At 43.7% G+C, this 22224-nt stretch overlaps 1 protein-coding gene and 1 long non-coding RNA gene across 2 annotated transcripts in view; both read right to left on the bottom strand.

Annotated features, from left to right (window-relative positions):
- The window catches only part of LOC110508592 (potassium/sodium hyperpolarization-activated cyclic nucleotide-gated channel 2), a 101953-nt gene extending 82917 nt beyond the window's left edge, over positions 1-19036 (bottom strand). The window contains 2 exon segments of the mRNA XM_021589263.2: positions 18311-18783; positions 18785-19036. Coding sequence (XP_021444938.2) covers positions 18311-18783; positions 18785-19036 — 725 coding nt within the window.
- On the bottom strand, positions 1471-9411 carry LOC118946025. Its single transcript, XR_005041163.1, has 3 exons — positions 8064-9411; positions 7850-7964; positions 1471-6919 (listed from the first exon to the last, which is right to left on the bottom strand). It is a non-coding gene; the product is annotated as an uncharacterized LOC118946025 (long non-coding RNA).
- Positions 19037-22224: the final 3188 nt, after the last annotated feature.

Raw genomic sequence — 22224 nt, 5'->3', positions numbered from 1 at the left:
CATGAGAGAAATTCTTCTGATTTGAATTAAAGAGTATTTGACACTGATATGCACCCAAACAAAATCCCAAAGTTCAAACTAAATTGATGCATTAGAATATTTATAATATGGCATCTGATATTTGCAGGACAATATTATCATTGCAAGCATGGTTCTGTTCATGTAACATAATTTTATGAATATGTAATGGTGAATAAAAAAAATTAAAAAATATGACCCATAAAACCTAGCGGTCAAACACGGAAATGGTTCCAATGATCCTTCCACCATTTATTTTACACATTATGAATTTTACAAACATTTCAAACTTCAAACACTGATATGCACCCAAACAAAATCCCAAAGACCAAACTAAATTGGTGCATCAGAAAATGTATAATATGGATTCCAATATTTGCAGGACAATAATATCATTGCACGCATGGTTCCGTTCGTGTAACATAATGGGGTGGCAGGGTAGCCTAGATGGTTGCAAGTTCAAATCCCTAAGCTGACAAGGTACAAATCTGTCGTTCTGTCCATGAACAGGCAGTTAACCCACTGTTCCTAGGCCGTCATTGAAAATAAGAATTTGTTCTTAACTCACTTTAAATAAAGGTAAAATAAATGTATTAAGATGTAATGGTGAGAAAAACATTTTTAAACGTATGACCCATAAAACTTAGCGGTCAAACACGGAATGGTTCCAATGATCTTTTCGTCATTGATTTTACACATTGTGAATTTTGCAAACACTTCAAATAAAGTATGTGTTTCGTGTAGGCTAATCTTGGCGTGATGTTTTGATAACATGAAACTGACCTCTCGGGCAAGGTCAGTTTCATCAATATATTTGCTTCAATTTACTATCAAAAATGTAAAATGCTAATTAGCAACAGAGAAGACCTCAGCAAGACTACAAATGTATGCAGGAAGCTCCTGCACGTCATCTCTAGCCGACACTGTCAGCTACCGTTCACTAGCACGATCAGATACCTGTGCACAATACATGATGAATCCATGTGCTGTATTGAAATGAATTGAATAAAGTGTTGAACTTCTTCTGTCCCCTTTGTCTTAGCTTGCCACTGACTAAACTCCAGCAGATCAAAAAACGTATTTTGTATTACTTAGATAATTACTAGATAATTGTTTGTACAGTATGTCAACTTTGGTGTCTATTTCAGACCTTATGGCATTTTTCAATGATGCGCATTAGAGCATTTAAAAGGGGAAAATACCACTATAAGTCTGGCCATGTGTCACACCCTGATCTGTTTCACCTGTCTTTGTGCTTGTCTCCTACCCTCTCCAGGTGTCGCCCATCTTCCCCATTTATCCCCAGTGTAAATATACCTGTGTTCTCTGTTTGTCTGTTGCCAGTTCGTTTTGTTTCGTCAAGCCAACCAGTATTTCCTGTGCTCCTGTCTTTCTCTAGCTCCTGTCTTCTAGTTTTCCCGGTTTTGACCATTGAGCCTGCCTGCTGTTCTGTACCTTGTCACACCACCCTGGATTACTGACCTCTGCCTGCCCTGACCCTGAGCCTGCCTGCCGTTTTGTACCTTTCGGACTCTGCTCTGGATTGCTGACCTCTGCCTGCCCTTGGCCTGTTGTTGGCCTGCCCCACTGTTTTTGTAATAAACTTTTCTTACATCGACACTGTCTGCATCTGGGTCTGGCCATGACGGACAGCAGACTCGGACCAGCTCCGCAATGCCCTCTCCTCCCAAGGAGCCACCATTGGAAGGCATGAGGAGTTGCTTCGTGGTCTTATGGAAGGGTTCCAAACCTTGGCCGAACGCCATGACCGCATGTTGAACACATTGCTGGAGGAATTCCGCAGGTTGTCTGTCTGGCCGCCTACCACGATGGTAACCTCCCAGCCCCTCAGTAACCCGGCTGTTAGCAGCACGGCCACCCCGGCCACCCCCGGTTTCCCGATAACTCTGCTTACCTCCCCCAGAATGCTTCGCTGGAGAGTCGGGAACCTGTCCGGCGTTTCTCTCATCATCGAACTGCAGCCCTCCTCCTTCCCCTCGGATCGCTCGAAGATAACGTACCTTATCAGGCTGATGTCCAGGAGGGCTCTCGCCTGGGCTACGGCCGTGTGGGAACAACAGTCGGCCAAATGCTTCAGTCTGGAGGAGTTTGTGGTGGAGGTGAAGAAGGTTTTAGATTCTCCATTGTCTGGGAGAGAGGCTGCCCGGTAGTTACTGCAGCTTTGGCAAGACTCCCTCAGTGTGGCAGACTATGCGGGGGATTTCTGGACTCTGGCAACTTACAGTGCCTGGAACCTGGAATCGCTGTTCGACACGTTCCTGCACAGATTATCGGAGGAAGTTAAGGACGAGCTAGCAGCCTGAGAACTACCGACGGATCTCTACTCGCTCATTACCTTGACCATCTGGATCGATGGGAGGCTACAGTAATGTAGGAAGGAGGAGGTCACACGCCCTCCCAAAGATTTCACCTCGCTTCTGAGGTATCCCGGAAGACACCGACGTCATCCATGGCCGAGAGGACCCGAGGCTACCCGAGAGTCTCCAAAGTCTGCCAATTCACCTCTTCCCGAGCCGATGCAACTAGGCAGAGCTAGGCTGTCCCCAGCCAAATGCCTACACTGGCTTCACACGAAGAGTTGCCTGTATTACGGGACTACTGGTGATTATGTGTCCTCCTGTCCACTAAGAGATCAGGCTCACCAGTAGGGACGAGTACTCTGGTGGGCCATAAGGAGAACATTTCCTCTCCCCTTACTCGCACCCCTTTCCATGCCATGTTGCTGTAGGGTAACCAGTCGAAATCTCTCTGCGTACTCATCGACTCTGGGGCCGATGGGAGTTTTATGTAAGCTATCATGGTGTCCGAACTGGGCATCCCCACTGAGCCCCTCTCCATTCCCATGCATCTTAGAGCACTGGACGGGCACTCTATAGGCCGGGTCACCCACAATACCACTCCCATCAACCTACGAGTGTCAGGGAAACAGAGCGAGGCAGTCCAATTCATGCTAATTAAGTCTCTTCAGGTTCCTGTGGTATTGGGATCATCTTGGCTCCAGCGACAGAATCCCCTCATTAACTGGACTGCTGGAGCCATCATGGGCTGGAGCCTGTTCTGCCACATCCATTGCTTGAAGTCAGCGCAGCCTGCCCTGGGAAGTCTTCCTGTGGCCTCGGTAGTTCTCCCGGACCTCTCTGCCATTCCCGCGGAATACCAGGATATACAGGAGGTTTTCAGTAAGGCCCGGGCCACTTCACTTCCTCCGCATCAACCCTATGACCGTGGGATCGACCTTCTCCCTGGCACCACCCTGCCCCAGGGACGACTGTACTCTCTGTTGGGTCCGGAGACCAAGGCTATGGAGAACTACATTGAGGACTCCGTAGCTGCAGGGTGTATCTGTCCTTCTGCCTCCCCCGCCGGCACAGGGTTCTACTTTGTGGAGAAGTAGGACAAAACCCTGTACCCGTGCATCGACTACCGGGGCCTCAATGACATCACAGTGAATAACTGCTACCCGCTACCACTCATCACCTCGGCCTTCGAGCCACTCCAGGGGGCCACCGTTTTCTCCAAGTTGACCTGCGGAACGCCTACCATCTGGTGCGGATTCAGGGAAGGGACGAGTGGAAGACTGCCTTCAATATAGCCAGCGGTCACTACGAATATCTGGTCATGCCATTCGACCTTACCAATGCCCCAGCTGTGTTCCAGGCCCTGGTTAAGGATGTTCTCCGCGACATGTTGAACCGGTTCGTCTTCGTCTACCTCGACGACATCCTCATTTTCTCCCACTCAGCCCAAGAACACGTGCTCCACGTCCGACAGGTCTTCCAGCACCTCCTGGAGAACCAGCTTTTTGTGAAAGCAGAGAAATGTGAATTCCATCCCCTTCTTTTGTTACATCATCGCTGCAGGAAATTAACAGATTGATCCCGTGAAGGTGAGAGCGGTAGTGGACTGGCACCAGCCTACGTCCAGAGTGCAGTGTGTAACGTTTCCTGGAATTTTGCCAACTTTTATAGCCACTTTATCCGGGGCTACAGCACCCTGGCTTCCCCGCTGTATGCACTCACCTCGCCCAAGGTTCCGTTCACGTGGTCCCCAGCTGCTGACCGGGCATTACGGGACCTCAAGCACTGCTTCACCACAGCTCCCATATTGGTTCCTCCTGACCCGTCCCGTCAGTTCGTGGTGGAGGCCGATGCTTCGGATGTCGGAGTGGGGCTGTCCTGTCCCAGCGTTCTGCCCTTGACCTCAAGTTACACCCCTGCGCCTTCTTCTCCCATCACCTAAACACCACAGAGAGGAATTACGATGTGGGGTTTCTCGCAGTGAAGATGGCGTTGTAGGGGTGGAAACACTGGTTGGAGGGGGCGGAACATCCGTTCATTGTGTGGACTGATCACAAGAACCTGGACTATCTCCACACCGCCAAGCGTCTCAATTCCAGGCAAGCTAGGTGGGCCCTGCTTTTCACCTGGATTAACTTCTCCCTCTCCTACCAACAGGGATCCAAGAATATCAAGCAGGATGCGCTGCCATGCCACTATAGCCCCGCGGCTACACCCTCGGACCCCGAGACCATCCTTCCCTCCTCGTGCCTGGCGACGTTAATCAGCTGGGGAATAGAGAAGCAGGTCCATCAGGTGCAATGTTCCCAGCAAAACCCTGGGGGGCCCACATAACCAGATGTTTGATCCTGATGCTGTCCACCCCTCGCTCCTGGAGTGGGACCTATCCTCCAGGCTAGACTGCCACCCGGGCTCCCATCAGACCCTGGCCTTTGTGCGGCAACGCTTTTGGTGACCTACCATTTGGTGACATCTCCGCATTCATCGCTGCCTGCACGATCTGTGCGCAGAACAAGACTCCTTGGCAAGCTCCAGCTGGTCTCATTCAACCATTGCCTGTCCCTCACCGTCCCTGGTCTCACATATCCCTGGACCTCTCCACAGGTCTCCCGCCGTCTGATGTCAACACTGCAATCCTGACAGTAGAGGACCTGTTTTCCAAAGCCTCCCATTTCATTCCTCTCCCCAAGCTACCCTATGCCAAAGAGACGGCCCAGCTCATGGTGCAGCACGTCTTCCGGATCCATGGACTCCCGGTGGACATGGTCTCCGACCGGGGTCCTCAGTTCTAGTCCCGGTTCTGGAAGGCGTTATGCACACTCATTGGGTCGTCGGCCAGCCTGTCCTCCGGGTTCCACCCTCAGTCCAACGGCCAGTCAGAGCAAGCCAATCAAGACCTTGAGACCACTCTTCGCTGCCTTGTCTCCGCCAACCCCACCACCTGGAGCCAGCAACTCGTGTGTGTTGAATAAGCCCGCTACACCCTCCCCTGCTCTGCCACCGGACTCTCGCCTTTCGAGGGCAACACCCTCCCCTGCTCTTCCCGGAGCAAGAGGAAGAGGCCGGCATACCCTCGGGCCAGATGTTTGTCCGCCACTGTCGCCGTACCTGGAAGAGAGCCCAGTCGGCTCTTCTCAAGACTACCTCCAGGTATCGGCGACAAGCGGACTGACACCGGACTTCGGCTCCCCGGTGTCGTCTCGGGAAGAGGGTATGGCTGTCTACTTGAGATCTGCCCCTCCGGGTGGAGTCCTGCAAACTTTCCCCCCATTTTACTGGCCCTTTCCCCATCCCCACAATGATTAGCCCCTTCTGCTGTTCATCTTCTGTTGCCCCGTACCCTCCGTATACATCCCACTTTTCATGTGTCTAGGATTAAAACTATGTCTCACAGCCCTTTGTCTCCTGTTTCGGACTCTGATCTGGATTGTTGACCACTGCCTGCCATTGACCTGTCAACATTCTACAAAGAACGATACACTTAATCAATTATCATTAACCAGATTCTGTCATCATTCAAATCAAACTTTATTTATACAGCACATTTTTTACAACAAATGTATTTTAAGGTGTTCAAATGAATGTATTGAAAGGCATGTGGCACTTAACATCTTCCATCTTGGCAGGTCTCTGTAGGTGACCAGGTGATTCCCTCTATGCCTCCGTGGAGCTCATACAGGTAGCCATGAAGCCTATTTTGGTGGGTCACAATATCAGCCGTACGGATGTGGAATGCTAGTGGAGGAAGCCAGCCGTGCCCAACTAGGTGCAGTCAGTGGAGGACCTGTACCTGGCCGAAGACTACAACCCTCTGTCCCGAGAGCCCACAGAGGAGGATCTTCAGTAGCTAAGGAACCATCTCTGGGGCAGGTTCAGTGGAATGGCATGTCTCCCTGAAACTGAGCCAGAACAACTGCTACCCTCCCTGTCATCCCTGTCTGTACTGGAAATTGTAAAAAAAATAAAAATAAAAAATAAAGGCACATTGGGCAAGCCGGCATCCTGGTTGGCATGGAGCTGTTGGTGGAGCAGCCGAAAGCTATATGGCAGGCAACAGTTCGACAGTGCACCAACCCCAACTGACACACCATGAGAAGATGGAGGTTGACAGCCATAAATTATGGAGCAGTGGTTAGGGCCAAGCGTGTTACTCCATCACTGCTAAAAAAGGGTCCTCAGATCACAGTTGTTGGATGGGTGTCTGTAAAGTGGGGCACAGGTAACAAAGAGGAGGGCATCAAGGCATTTAAAATGGCTACAGGGATGGATGTGCAGGAGGGCTTTTGTTCACGGGGACTGGGATTCTGGGTGGGCACCACAGCTGTGTTGGAGGTCAAGTGTCCCTATGGTGCAAGGGACCTTACTATTGAAGAGACAGTGAAGTTGAAGGATTCCTATATGAAGGAAGGAGGGTTTTACTGCCTCTGTGAAGACAATCCTTCCTGGCACCAGGTCCAACGTCAACTCCACATCACTGGAAGGGATATCTGCTTCTTCGTTGTGTGAACCACCAAATCCTCCATCACCATCCCCATCCAGCGTGACAACGTCTGACAGACTCCTATTGCTCGGCTTGTCAGCAACTGTTTTCAGGGAAGCCAATGGTCCAAAATTATTCCACATAGTTCATACAGACACACTAGGCTCCCAGAATAGGTTGTCACACCCTGATCTGTTTCAGCTGTCTTAGTGCTTGTCTCCACCAACCTCTGGGTGTCACCCATCTTCCCCATTATCCCCTGTGTATTTATCATTGTGTTCTCTGTTTGTCTGTTGCCAGTTCATTTTGTTTTGTGAAACCTAACAGTGTTTGTTTCCCTGCTCCTGTTTGTTCTTGCTCCTGTTTTCTAGTCCTTCACGGTGTTGACCATTCTGCCTGCCCTGACACTGAGCCTGCCTGCCATTCTATACTTTGCCCCACCTCACTGGACTATTGACCCCTGCCTGCCCGGACCCTGAGACTGCCTGCCGTTCCTTTTGCACCCTCTCTGGATTACTGACCTCTGCCTCCCTTTGACCTGTTGTTTGCCTGCCCCTGTACTAGAAATAAACTTTGGATTCTTCGACACTGTCTGCATCTGGCTCATACCTGAAACGTGATAGTTATATTACATACAAGTTTTGTTCAAAGCAGCCAACTAAAGTAATGTAGTTAATTTGATCATGGGCACAGTGGGAATTTATATCTGTGATGTTCAAATAATTTCTTGCTCCCTGTGTCTTACTAGCTGAAGGTCCCAGTCATCCCTGCCTATACCTGAAATTGTTGAAAAACAAGTGAACAATGAATAAAGATCATACACAAACAATAGGCTCCTAGAATAGGTTATATTACATTCAAGTGTTGCTCAAAGCAGCCAACTAAAGTAATGTAGTTAACGTAAGTTCAATCACAAAGGCTGGTCTGAGTGCATCTCCTCCCAGTTTCATTCACTAGTACGACACAATTCACATTGCATTTTATAATGGGCACAGTGGGAATTTATAGTTGTGATGTTTAAATTACGTCTTACCCCCAGAGTTAGAGAGAGTACATCATTTCCAGCATATCTTCTTGCTGAGGATGGTGTTGATTATGCACTGCTTCTCGTGGGGTGAGCCTGGTGTTCCGCATGTCACTCCTCATGTCTAAAACATGGGGAAAAGGGGACATAAAGTAAAAATGTGGATGCAATTATGAATTCTATGTTTTACACAATATTGTATCATATTTGATGAGTTACTGACCTGTCCGTCCACAGGCTCGATCTGTTGTAGTCTCTACAACTTGACACTTGCACTCGGATCACACTGGCAAAGGATGTCCGTGCACCAGATGGCACAAGGGATGCACTCCTTTTGGACTGGAAAACAAAGAGACATTAGGTCAGTGGTGGGTCTTTCTCAATGCCCTATCAACATCTTTATCTGGACAGAAAATGCATTGTTTATCATAATACAAACCCACCTTGGACAATGTGACAAATGGTCCCTCAACACCCAATCCTCATGCCTCATTGTTTGTTCTTTTTTCCCAATCAACAGTCTGGATCTTTCTCTGGTAAATACAGGGCCATTTCTCTTTCCCACTGGAAAATGACAGATACAGACCTGATTGTTGCCACTGGGTTTCCGGTCCACCAATCTGAAATAAAAAACATTTTAACTTTTACTAGCTAGCTAAGTTGATTACTAAAATGGTCAAATCTATATTAAAATTCCATAACCCACAGACCTACACTTGACTAAAGTAACTGTAAAATGGACTGGGCTTTCATCTATCTGCACATCTAAAATCCTACAATGTGAATGGGACATTTCTGCTGGGATGGAATTATCAGGAATGCTCAACTAAATGATCAGGACTGTCTAGGGTACTATTTGACGAAGAGGTTTAGTATTGTGATGAGCTATATGACTGTACTTCTGATTCTAATTATCAAGGGGGAAGTTAAAACCCTCAGCGGTGAGGTCATTGAGGAGGACAAACAGTGATAGGGGGATCATCTGAAAGGGACTGACATGCAGGGATGGAACATAAGGATTTTGGGCACTGGCCAGCAGACAACAATTTTCTACTAGCCCGGGTCCTAAATCTGTGGCATGCGATGTTTGTAAAGTTTGGCACATTTTCTACTAGCCATTTCACTGTTGTGTCAGGCTAGTTTGGCACATTGTCTACTAGCCCAGTCTGAAAAGTACTATCCTTGGGCTAGTTTAATTTCCATCCCTGTTGACGTGTATAACTGACTTCACAGGTCATTTGATTAGTCGTGTACAGATGCACTCGTGGAACAAAACCGTTTTGTGTTTTGTATGGGAAAACATTGAACCCACAAGTCCTTTGATAGCCAGCTAGTTAACGTTAGGTCACCGTTCATATGTAGTCACACTTTTCCCTGTGGTGACATGTTAATTAATGTTAAATAATGTTAGCTAGTTAGCGCTAATCACTAACGTTAGGCACATTTGCTAATTCAGAAGAATGGCGCCGGAGGGGATGTCTGCCGTTTTACGGGCTCTTAACCAATTGTGCTATTTTGTGTGTTTTTTCACACTGTTTGTAACTTATTTTGTACATAATGTTGATGCTACCATCTCTTATGACCGAAAAGAGCTTCCGGATATCAGAACAGCGATTACTCACCTCGAACTGGATGAAGATATTTTCTTTAATGAGTCCGAAGCAAAGGATATAAGTAATGTTGCTCCCAGACAAGGCCCAAATCACTGTCATTCACGTGAAGAAAATAAGTAAATACAGGGGGCGGAGATCAGTGTGCCTTGTGAGAATTCGTCGGCGAGTAGGTAATGGTAGTCTTGAGGTATAGTACCTCATGATAACCTGTAGACCACACTATCTACCAAGAGAGATTTCATCTATATTTTTCGTAGCTGTCTATTTACCACCACAAACCGAAGCTGGCACTAAGACCTTACTCAACGAGCTGTATAAAGCCGTAAGCAAACAAGAAAATGCTCATCCAAAAGCGGCGCTCCTAGTGGCCGGGGACTGTGTGGTGCCAGGAAAACAACCTCTCCCTTAACATGAACAAGACAAAGGAGATGATTGTGGACTACAGGAAAAGGAGGACCGAACAAGCACCCATTCACGTCGATGGAGCTGAAGTGGAGTGGGTCGAGATTTTCAAGTACCTTGGTGTCCAAACTATCATGGTCCAAACACACCAAGAAAGTAATGAAGATGGCCTTTTCCCCCTCAGGAGACTGAAAAGATTTGGCATGAGTCCCTAGATCCTCAAAAAGTTATACAGCTGCACCATCGAGAGCATCCTGGTCGGTTGCATCACCGCCTGGTATGGCAACTGCTCAGCATCTGACCGTAAGACGCTAACAGGGTTAGGGAGTAAAGGATTACATGTTACATTTAAGGGATTACAAAAAAAACGGTAACTGTAATCCATTACGTTACCAACAAAAAATTATATAATCAGATTACAGATACTTTGGAAAAACTAGATGATTACTTCAAGGATTACTTTTAAATTCAGAAAGGATGTTTCGGAAAAAACATATTTCACACTTCTGTTTTCTCAATGACATTCTAATCAGCATTGAAAAATTGCGCAAGTTTAAGTTTGTTCCACCTGAGCGAGTCTGACCACAAGATGATGACACACCAAATGTGTTTGATCGATCGTGGGAAAAGCACAGCAATAGGCTTTGGTCCAAGGTATGTCTTCCAATGGTGCGACTGCTGTCGGCATCCAAAGATTATCCAACTTCCATAAACGCTTGGAGGTAAGGATGACAGCAGTGATGTAGTCTATGGCGATACAGATATCACTTATTGATTTCTACATAGCGCATTTATGTGAATCACACTGCTGCTTCCTCGTTTAGCTATTTGCGATTTACGGATTGTGGTTGTTGTGGATGGTGGTTCACAAATCTAAATGTGTATTTGAACCCAATAATGGTTGAATTCAAGAAGTTTAAGCTGCTTATCAATCATTGTTTTTGAAACCAGTGGACAGCCAGTGAAAAATGTGCTCTTGCAACAGCTGCATAGTGCGGATCCCAGCCAATGTAATATACGCTGATAAAAAAAATCTATAGGCCTAATGGACACATGCTCAAACTCGCACACATTTGATAGACTTAAAGGGGTAACCTGTAGTTAATAAATGACAGTATATCATTACTTTAAGACATGAAGGTCAGTCAATGTGGAAAATTTCAAGAACTTTGAAAGTTTCTTCAAGTGCAGTCGCAAAAACCATCAAGCATCATGATGAAACTGGCTCTCATGAGGACCGCCACAGGAAAGGAAGACCCAGAGTTACCTCTGCTGCAGATTATTTTATTAATTTCACCTTTATTTAACCAGGTAGGCTAGTTGAGAGCAAGTTCTCATTTACAACTGCGACCTGGCCAAGAATAAAGCAAAGCAGTTCGACACATACAACAACACAGAGTTACACATGGAATAAACAAACATACAGTCAATATTTACAGTAGAAAATAAATCTATATACAGTGTGTGCAAATGAGGTAAGATAAGGGAGGTAAGGCAACAAATAGGCCATGGTGACAAAGTAATTACAATATACCAATTAAACACTGGGGTGATTAATGTAAAGATGAATGTGCAAGTAGAGATACTGGGGTGCAAAGGAGCAAGATAAATAAATAAATACAGTAGGGGGATGAGGTAGTTGGATGGCTATATTACAGATGTGCTATGTAATGGTGCAGTGATCTGTGAGCTACTCTGACAGCTGGTGCTTAAAGCTAGTGAGGGAGATATGAGTCTCCAGCTTCAGTGATTTTTGCAGTTCATTGGCAGCAGAGAACTGGAAGGAAAGGTGGTCAAAGGAGGAATTGGCTTTGGGGGTGACTAGTGAGATATACCTGCTGGAGCACGTGCTACGGGTGGGTACTGCTAAGGTGACCAGTGAGCTGAGATAAGGCACGGCTTTACCTAGCAGAGACAGATGATAAATTAATTAGAATAACTGCACCTCAGATTGCAGCCCAAATAAATGCTTCACAGAGTTCAAGTAACAGACACATCTCAACATCAACTGTTGACAAACAAGGAACAAAGAAACTACTACTAATGGACACCAATAAGAATAAGAGACTTGCTTGGGCCAAGATACACGAGCAATAGACATTAACCCTGTGGAAATTTGTCTGATGAGTCCAAATTCGAGATTTTTGGTTCTAACCGTCTTTGTGAAACGACGAGTAGATGAAAGAATGATCTCCGCATGTGTGGTTCCCACCATGAAGCATGGAGGAGGAAGTGGGATTGTGTGCGGGTGCTTTGCTGGTGACACTGTCTGTGATTTATTTAGAATTCAAGGCACACTTAACCAGCATGGCTACCACAGCATTCTGCAGCAATACACCATCCCATCTAGTTTGCGCTTAGTGGGACTATCATTTGTTTTTCAACAGGACAATGACCCAATACACCTACAGGCTGTGTAAGTGTTATTTGACCAAGGTGGAGAGTTATGGAGTGCTGCATCAGATGACCTGGCCTCCACAATCACCTGGCCTAAACCCAATTGAGATGGTTTGGGATAAGTTGGACCGCAGAGTGATGGAAAAGCAGCCAACAAGTGCTCAGCATATGTGGAAACTTCTTCAAAACTGTTAGAAAAGCATTCCTGAAGAAGCTGGCTGAGAGAATGCCAAGAGCATACAAAGCTGTCATCAAGGCAAAGGGTGGCTACTTTGAAGAATTTCAAATATAAAATATATTTTGATTTGTTAAACACTTTTTTTGGTTACTACATGATATCATATGTGTTATTTCATAGTTTTCATGTCTTCACTATTATGAAGAAATTTAGAAAATAGTCAAAAATAAAGAAAAACCCTTGAATGAGTAGGTGTTAAAACCTTTGACTGGTACTCTATATCATTTAATTATTGAAGAATATAACATAACTGTCACACTCCATGAGAACCCAAAATATAAGCTTGTTTTTCTTCAATGTTTGTAAACATTGTAAATGTAAACACACACTGTATACCCTCATAACATGGTTAAAACAATCATGTTGCTATCATGGATGGTCAAGTCTTTAAATTCATAGCTCTGTCTATTAATCTGAGAGTGGTTACATTTCTCCAGGCCTATCCCTCAGCTTTTTATCAAAACAGAGGTCCAACAATTTTGTTATTTTTTCATCTGTTGATTTTACCTTTAAACAGCTGCATATCATCAAGATATCAAAGTGTCACCAACAAAAAGGTAAACAATAGGCCTATAGCAAATGCAGCATATAACATACATTTTTCACATGTAAATAGCACTTTTTAGCAGCGCTCAAAGCCTGCCATTCCATGAGCGCAGCATTTATTTTTCAACTTGAATCATCAAAATCATAAACAACAGAGTAGGGATGGCTAATAAGTCCTTAGTTTTGGGGTTATGCTCAGGTAAAAACTATTTGGCTAATCTATACTTCCATATTTCCAAGTACTATTCTTGAAGATCAAGGGGTATAACATTTATTGAAGTGACTGTAACTCTGATAAGACTTTGGTTTTTAATGTAAAGATCTAATTTTACAATATTATTATATGTAGTAGAAAGCAATGGGTTAGAAGAAGCCTACATTACCAACACAATTTTTTTTTAAACATCTATATATGGCCAGCTATGTAAACTTTAACATTGATTTATCCTGCAATAGATATCGTTCAATTGGGAACATACAGTCGGAAGTTTACATACACTTAGGTTGGAGTCATTAAAACTTGTTTTCAACCACTCCACAAATTTCTTGCGATCAAACTATAGTTCTGGCAAGTCGGTTATGACATCTACTTTGTGCATAACACAGGTAATTTATCCAACAATTAGTTACAGACAGATTATTTCACTTACAATTCACTGTATCACAATTCCAGTGGGTCAGAAGTTTACATGCTCTAAGTTGACTGTGCCTTTAAACAGCTTGGAAAATTCCAGAAAATTATGTCATGGCTTTAGAAGATTATGATAGGCTAATTGACATAATTTGAGTCAATTGGAGGTGTACCTGTGGATGTATTTCAAGTGCCTCTTTGCTTGACATCATGGGGAAATCAAAAGAAATCAGCCAAGACCTCCACAAGTTTGATTCATCCTTGGGAGAAATTTCCAAATGCCTGAAGGTACCACGTTCATCTGTACAAACAATAGTACGCAAGTATAAACACCATGGGACCATGCAGCTGTCATACCGCTCAGGAAGGAGACGCGTTCTGTCTCCTAGAGATGAACGTACTGTGGTGCAAAAAGGGGCATATCAATCCCAGAACAGTAAAGAACCTTGTGAAGATACTGGAGGAAACAGGTACAAAAGTATCTATATCAACAGGAAAACGAGTCCTATATCGACATAACATGAAAGGCCGCTCAGCAAGGAAGAAGCCACTGCTCCAAAACCGCCATTAAAAAGCCAGACTATGGTTTGAAACTGCACATGGGGACAAAGATCGTACTTTTTGGAGAAATGTTCTCTGGTCTGATGAAACAAAAATATAACTGTTTGGCCATAATGACCATCGTTATGTTTGGAGGAAAAAGGGGGAGGCTTGCAAGCCAAAGAACACCATCCCAACCGTGAAGCACGGGGGTGGCAGCATCATGTTGTGGGGGTGCTTTGCTGCAGGAGGGACTAGTGCACTTCACAAAATAGATGGCATCATGAGGGAGGATAAATTATGTGGATATATTGAAGCAACATTTCAAGACATCAGTCAAGAACTTAAAGCAAATGGGTCTTCCAAATGGACAATGACCCCAAGCATACTTCCAAAGTTGTGGCAAAATTGCTTAAGGACAACAAAGTCAATGTATTGGAGTGGCCATCACAAAGCCCTGAACTCAATCCCATAGAAAATGTGTGGGCATAATTGAAAAAGCGTGTGCGAGCAAGGAGGCCTACAAACCTGACTCAGTTACACCAGCTCTGTCAGGAGGAATGGGCCAAAATTCACCGAACTTATTGTGGGAAGGTTGTGGAAGGCTACCCAAAACGTTTGACTCTAGTTAAACAATTTAAAGGCAATGCCACAAATACTAATATAGTGTATTAGTAAACTTCTGACCCACTGGGAATGTGATGATAGAAATAAAAGCTGAAATAAATCATTGTCTCTACTATTATTCTGACATTTCACATTCTTAAAATAAAGTGGCGATCCTAACTGACCTAAGATTGGGAATTTTTACTTGGATTAAATGTCAGGAATTGTGAAAAACTGAGTTTACATCTATTTGGCTAAGGTGTATGTAAACTTCCGACTTAAACTGTACAGTTTTGTCTTCTTCTAATGCCTCTTAAGGGGAAAGTAATCTAAAAGTAACTGAATGTGATCAAATTACGTTACTGAGTTTGGGTAATCCAAAGGTTACGTTACTGATTACAATTTTGGAAAGGTAAGTAGTAACTGTAAAGGTTTACATTTAGAAAGTGACCTACCCAACCCTGGGCGGTACAGGGGGTAGTGCGTACATCACTGGGGCCAAGCTTCCTGCCATCCAGGACCTATATTCTCGGCGGTGTCAGAAGAAGGCCCCAAAAAATGTCAAAGATCCCAGTCACCCAAGTCATAGACTGTTCTCTCTGCTACCGCACGACAACCGGTACCGGAGCGCCAAGTCTAGTTCCAAAAGGCTTCTTAACATCTTCTACCCCCAAGCCATAAGACTGCTTAATAATTAATCAAATGGCGACCCGGACTATTTGCATTGACCCCCCCCCCCCCCCCCCCCCCCCGCCTCCTTTGTTTTTACACCTCTGCTACTCGTTGTTTATTATCTATGCATAGTCACTTTACCCCTAACTACATGTACAAATTACCCCGACTAAACTGTACCCCTGCACATTGACTCTGTACCTCTGTCATTATTGTTATTTTATTGTGTTTCTTTTTATTTTTGTTTATTTAGTAAATATTTTCTTAACTCTATTTTCTTAAAACTGCATTGTTGGTTAAGGGCTTGCAAGTAAGCATTAAGCAGTAAGGTCTACACACCTGTTGTATTCGGTGCATGTGACAAATCAAATCTGATTTGTTTTAACATGTCACCGCTTATTGGTAAAGTCCCACTACACCAGGGTGAGATATCGTGCAACCTTTAGCTAGCTAACATTAGCTAATGTAGATAACTAGCCAACCTAGGTGCCTAACTACCTAGCTCACCAGGCGATATTCAGCTAGCTGTATATCTGCCCTGGTAGGCTAACGTTAGCTAGCATCTCACCAAGTGAAAAAGTATGACTACGCAAACTGTGAGCTAACGTTATGAAGCTGGCTAGCTCACAAAGAACTTAATAATAGGTAAATAATAAAAGATCAAAACAGTCATTATGCTATCCTATGTTGGTTTTCTTTTTCCTTGTAAGGAAAGTAAAGTGTGTTGTACACGTAACTACAGTCTGTGATTATCTAGCTAATTTTCAAAAGCATCTAGCTAACCACAGCTCTTTGACCAAAATAGCTTGTTAGCAGCTAGCAAACAGGGCTTACCTTATCACACAACTCCAGCGAAGCCTCTCACTCAGAGGACGGAAAACGATCAAATACACGTGTGCTTATCAAAGTAACGTTACTGGTTACAATCCGGTGTAGAGCCCAGAACCATCCTTGCTTCTGATCGACGGAGAGACCTAAGGTTAGCTAGTTAGCTAAAAAGGCCAGGGTAATTTAAAAAATGAGAGTAATGAAAAATGCTACGGTAGCTAGCTAGGTAATTTGAAAAATGCTAAACAAGAATACACACAAGAAATACAAAATATCAATTATTTACATGAGAAACTAGAAAGGCTGTAATATCTACTTGCTAGGTTACTTGTGGATGAGTTTGCATGAAGAAATGTGGAGGTTCTTTCCACCCTGTGCCTTGAGTGGTTACGTCAAAACTTGCATTAGGATGTGTAGTTCTGTATGATAGCCACATTAGCGGCTAATTAGCATTTTATTTTTGGAAAGTTATTACAGAAGAATATACTGATAAAAGTTACCTTGTCTGTGGTTATCAAAACGTAATGCCGGGATAAGCATACACAAAACACAAACCTTATGAAGTAGTTTGAAATTACCCTACGGAAAAAATGAATGGTGAAAAAACGATTGAAACCATTTTCGGGTTTTACAGCTAGGTTTTATGGGTATTATGGTTCATACTGTACTCAATTTACCAAGTTATTTAACAACAAAAAATATCTGATATCTGTGTACAACGCTGTAATCAATCAGGCACGATAAGGGAATTTGACAAAATGTGTTATAATACAAAAGCCTGACTTGCTTAGTTAAATAAAGGTTAAATTTAAATTAAATTAAAATAAACTGAAAGCATGCTTAATAAATTGCCCATGAAGCATTTTTTATAAAGGAACTATAGGACAATTATTTAATTAATCTGTTTTACTGTTTAATGTGTATTTAAAGATGCACTATGCAGAAATCATTCCTCCGTTTCCTGCTTGTTAATTTCAGTTTATGTGATAAAACAAGCAAGGATAGTGTAGATAATCATTGTACCATCTAAACCGCTGTGAAATATATTGTATTTTCAGCTATTTGAAGCTGGTGTACAAAACCGAAAGTAAAAGACTAAAAAATGAAACTTAAGAACGGGAAGCATGGAAATAGCTCACATAGAATAGATCTACTGCTTCTTAGTCTAGCTTTCAATGAGAATGACAGATCTATAACTCACTTTTCTATGTGAATTTGATCTAGTCCCCAAAAAGTTCCATATTGTAGCTTTAATATTTTATTTAACTAGGCAAATCAGTTAAGAACCAATTTGTATTTACAATGACCGCCTAGGAACAGTGGGTTAACTGGGCAGAAGGACAGTTTTTTTTTTTTACCTTGTCAGCTCGGGGATTCGATGTAGCAACCTTTCTGTTACTGGCCCAACGCTCTAACCACTAGGCTAGCCTGCCTAAATAATAGTTTAATATTATGTTTACCAAGTAACTTCACCACCAACAAGTAATTTTTGGTCAGCTGATTTATGCAGGAGGCATCACTGCAAGTCCCAGACTATTCATTACAAACGTGAGACATTACTATAAATAGGCCTTTCCTTTGTATGTTAACTACTAAGTTTTGAGCCTTACGCAACACGCGTCCGTCCCTAAACCAACTATGTTCCATCATGGAAAAGGTCATTAGACACAAATCTATCAAATCTGCGCAATGAATGTGTAAACTACTTTTTCGGGTTTTAGATAGGTGTTTTGTCAATCTTTTTTGGTCTATAATTTCAGATTTGCATTTTGTGGCGATATATTACTGATAAAAAGCTGCAAACCTCACTGACAGCAAAATATGAATGTCAACAAATCTACATATTTAACATTCCTCCATAGTTTACTTCCAATGCGTAATATCAATTTGGTTAATTGTGATTTAAATTAAAGTTATGTGTCTTGGTTAAATGATTATACTTGTTCAGCCCATGGATAACCAATTTGCGCCCAACCTCAGTGCCACTTTACACTTACCTGAAATCGCTGTATGGATGAATAATCCAATTACCGGCCGATTTGACGCGCTGTTGTTCCTTTTCAACAGCTTTTTGGCTCCCAAACATACGCAGTGAAAATTTATTAACTCCAGGCTGAAGCATGGAACTAAATTGCCGCTGCATGTATGTCCGATTGTCATTTGGTTCCCCATCATCTGTCACAATCTGGGATATATCCTCAGATTTAAAACTTGAGACAGAATTCATCTTCTGTTGGTTCTGCACAGAGGACGATGCTTTTCTACTAGGGGCATTTGAGAAGGAAACTCTGGGGTCCTTTTTCACAGTGGCAGTAGTTGTTGCCCCGGCCACCTCGGTCCCTTGCCCCTGTGCTAAGGACCCCGCTGAGGTAATAGAACCGTCCATGCTGGCGACTCTTGAATTACATCTAGACTGCCTTTTCCCGTCGTCGGGTTCAACTATTCCTGCTGTCTGCTTCTCCTGCCTAAAATATGATGGAGGACAGGCTCCCAGAAATGTTGGGGTCCCTTCTGCAATCTCCGCTTTTGTTGCATATCATACCGTTAATGCCTTCACCTGTCCAACCAGTAGCCAACCCGGTTAGCGCTGTTCCTGTGGCTCCTGTGGAGTCCTGTTCAGCCCTGTAGTCTGAGGCGCCACCGCCAGCAGCATCTCCCTGGCATAACAGAGCACAGTTTGTGGCGCGTGTAGGAACACTAGGTGCGGACTCCTCGCCTTGCATGAGCCACAGCTCATTGTTATTCGAGTTCTTGCAGTTCTTGTTGACGCTGCTCCCCCTCCTGGTGTAAATTTCTTAATCTTCATACTTCCACGTTTCCTATCACCTCCACCACCAAAGGAGCCGGTGTTGTGCCGAAAATTCCCCCCCTGCCAGAACCCCCCCTCCCCACTTCGCGTGAACGCACACACACTCAATTCTTCATTGCTTCGATTTGCATGCTAATTGATATTTCTGATCTCGTTAGGCTGCGTTTCATGAAATGTTTTATATCGGTTTGATCGCGGGGGAGGCACTAGTAATGTCTGCAGTTTTCGGTTTGGCTATTTGTTTCAAGTGTATTAGTCTATAAATAAATCTATTTGCCAAACTTCGTCATCTCTCCCATGTCTTATTCGAATTGTAGTTGTTCTGAAATGTTTATTGCTTTTCTACATTTTACTCCCTCCTCTGTTTAATATAACAGACATACATTAATTATTAATTTCGGTTGCCTATCCTGAAGTGAAGTTTGTTCAATAGAAAGTATTTGACTCTAGACACAAAATTAAGGAAATTAGAAGTGGGGATTTTGGCAGGCTAAAAATCGAGGAGGGAGTACAATGTAGGCAAGCAATAAATTACAATATTCAATGATTACATTTCTCATTAACAGGTTATAGGCTACGTGTGAACCACAAAGTCAGAACAGTAGCGGAAATTAAGAGGGCAAAATAGACTAAATTTTTAGGGTAAGGCACATGGGCTACTTAAAAAAAAATATATATATATATATTTAACCTTTATTTAACCATGTTGTTGGGGATGGAAATGTCAGATATTTTGGTGGCCTTCCTAAGCTAGGATTCAGACACGGCTAGGACATCAGGGTTGGCGGAGTGTGCTAAAGCAGGGAATAAAACAAACTTAGGGAGGAGGCTTCTGATGTTAACATGCATGAAACCAAGGCATTTACGCTTTTCAGAAGTCAACAAATGATAGTGCCTGGGGAATAGGAGTGGAACTGGGGGCTATAGGGCCTGGGTTAACCTTTATATCACCAGAGGAACAGAGGAGGAGTAGGATAAGGGTACGGCTAAAGGCTATAAGAACTGGTCGTCTAGTGCATTGGGGACAGAGAATAAAAGGAGCAGATTGCTGGGCGTGGAATAATAGATTCAAGGCATAATGTAGAGACAAGGGTATGGTAGAATGTGAGTACAGTGGAGGTAAACCTAGGTGTTGAGTGACGATGAGTGAGGTTTCGTCTCTGGTAGCACCAGTTAAGCCAGGTGAGGTCTCCGCATGTGTGTGGGGTGGGACAAAAGAGCTATCAAAGGCATTTTGAGCGGGACTCAGGGCTCTATAGTGAAATAAAACAATAAGTACTAGCCAAGACAGAGAGGCATATTGGCATTAGAGAGAGGCATAAAGCAATCACAGTTGTTGATCAGGAGAGCTAAGACAACTATGGGTAAATGGCAATGAATGGGCAGAGCGGGTCAGTTAGGTACATACAGTACCTGAGTTCGAGGCTGGGGCCGACAGGTAAACAAAAGGAGGTACCGTGTTATTGAAACAGTCCAGGGGGCATCAGCTGTGTAGCCGAGTGGTCATAGGGTCAAAAGAGCAGCAATAGGTGAGTCAGGGTGCCGTTTGATAGTCACTACTACTCTAGGCGAGCAGGGGACACAGCGTTCAGAAATATGTTAGCGGGCCGGGGCTAGTAGATGGTTCTTCGGTGACATCGTAACAGAATAGCCTGTTGAGACCACATCGGGCGATCACGTCGGCAGTCCAGTCATGATGGCGGGACTCTGTGTCGACAATAAAGGGTCCAGGCCAATTGGCAAAGGAGGTATTGTAGCCCTAGAATTAGCTGGTATATGGGCCTAGCTCAAGGCTAGCTGGTGCTTGCTTCGGGACAGAGGCGTTAGTTAACAGTAGCCACTCGTTTGCAGCTAGTTAGCTGCGATGATCCGGTGTAATGATCCTGAGCGGCAGGAATCCGCTGATATCGCGCTGATATCGTGTTGATATCATGCAGTCCGATATGCTCTGGGTTGATATCGTGCTACTAACAGCTTACTACACAACATATACCTAGCATTTCTTTATTAGCTACAGTATGCATATCTCTCTGGTATATTGCATCATTTATGCAGCGGCATACAATACATTTTTGGACTCACCTTGTTGTGCTGTTCTCACGTGAACAGGAAGGTGGTGTAATGGTAATTTCTTTTGTCATCAAACTTTGTCATCAAAGTCTGGCACTTTCTGGATTAATGGTGCTTTCAAAACAACTGGGAAATCGAAGAAGAAAATTTTTTGAATCATGATGACGTCAGTGATCTATCTCCATGTCGTAGCTCTAGAAAGAGGCCTGAGTTCCCGATTTACAATTCCGAGTTGGATGGCCGTTCAAAATCTATTTTCCCAGTCGTAGCTCGTTTTTCCAGAGTTCCCAGTTGTCTTGAACTTACTAAAGTCAGATTTTGCAGTTCCAAGTTAACAGTTGTTTTGAGCGGGGCACAAATCATTCTTCATTGACAGCATGGTCAATGTTGACTGTTTATAATTTTAAACTAGGAAAAAAGACCCTTAATCTTAGACTTGGGACCACACAGTCACAGCCACTCCACTAAATAGAAGGCTAATGATTGTTTGGCGATGCCTGCAGTTAGCCACTGATTCCTTCCAAACCACTCATTGTTGAATTTGCGTTTTCCAACTTGTTGTGTAACGTTTATGTCCAATGGCCGATGAGCACCGATACGTTTTATCTATAATTTCTCTTCATTATTTCTCTTCAATTGACAAGGATTAAAAAGGATTTGCCAGTAGATTGTCGACTTGATTCATTATGATGACTGCTAGCGAAGATTTTGAAAGTGTGATGTTGACATAATCAGTCCAATCAAAGCTACTATAGATATAAATGAGGATTTGACATCATTTTATCTGTGGCCAATTAATTACCTTGAGCCTTCTTGGATGGACACTTCTAATGTAACTCTATGGCAGCACCCTTAGACTTGGTGGTGACGTAGTGTCCCCATGAGTGAGAGAACACTGAGCCAATCACGGCACAACGCTCCGTATTTACTGCTGGCTTGCCCCACCATCACAGAAAGCAATGAGCTAAGCTGAAACAGCTGCATTTTTGAGCTGCCTTACTCAAGAAAACAAAAAAAGAGACCATGTTTATA

Source organism: Oncorhynchus mykiss, chromosome 1 (assembly GCF_013265735.2).
Source record: "Oncorhynchus mykiss isolate Arlee chromosome 1, USDA_OmykA_1.1, whole genome shotgun sequence".
Classification (NCBI taxonomy): domain Eukaryota; kingdom Metazoa; phylum Chordata; class Actinopteri; order Salmoniformes; family Salmonidae; genus Oncorhynchus; species Oncorhynchus mykiss.
This window is presented reverse-complemented; position numbering and strand designations above follow the sequence as displayed.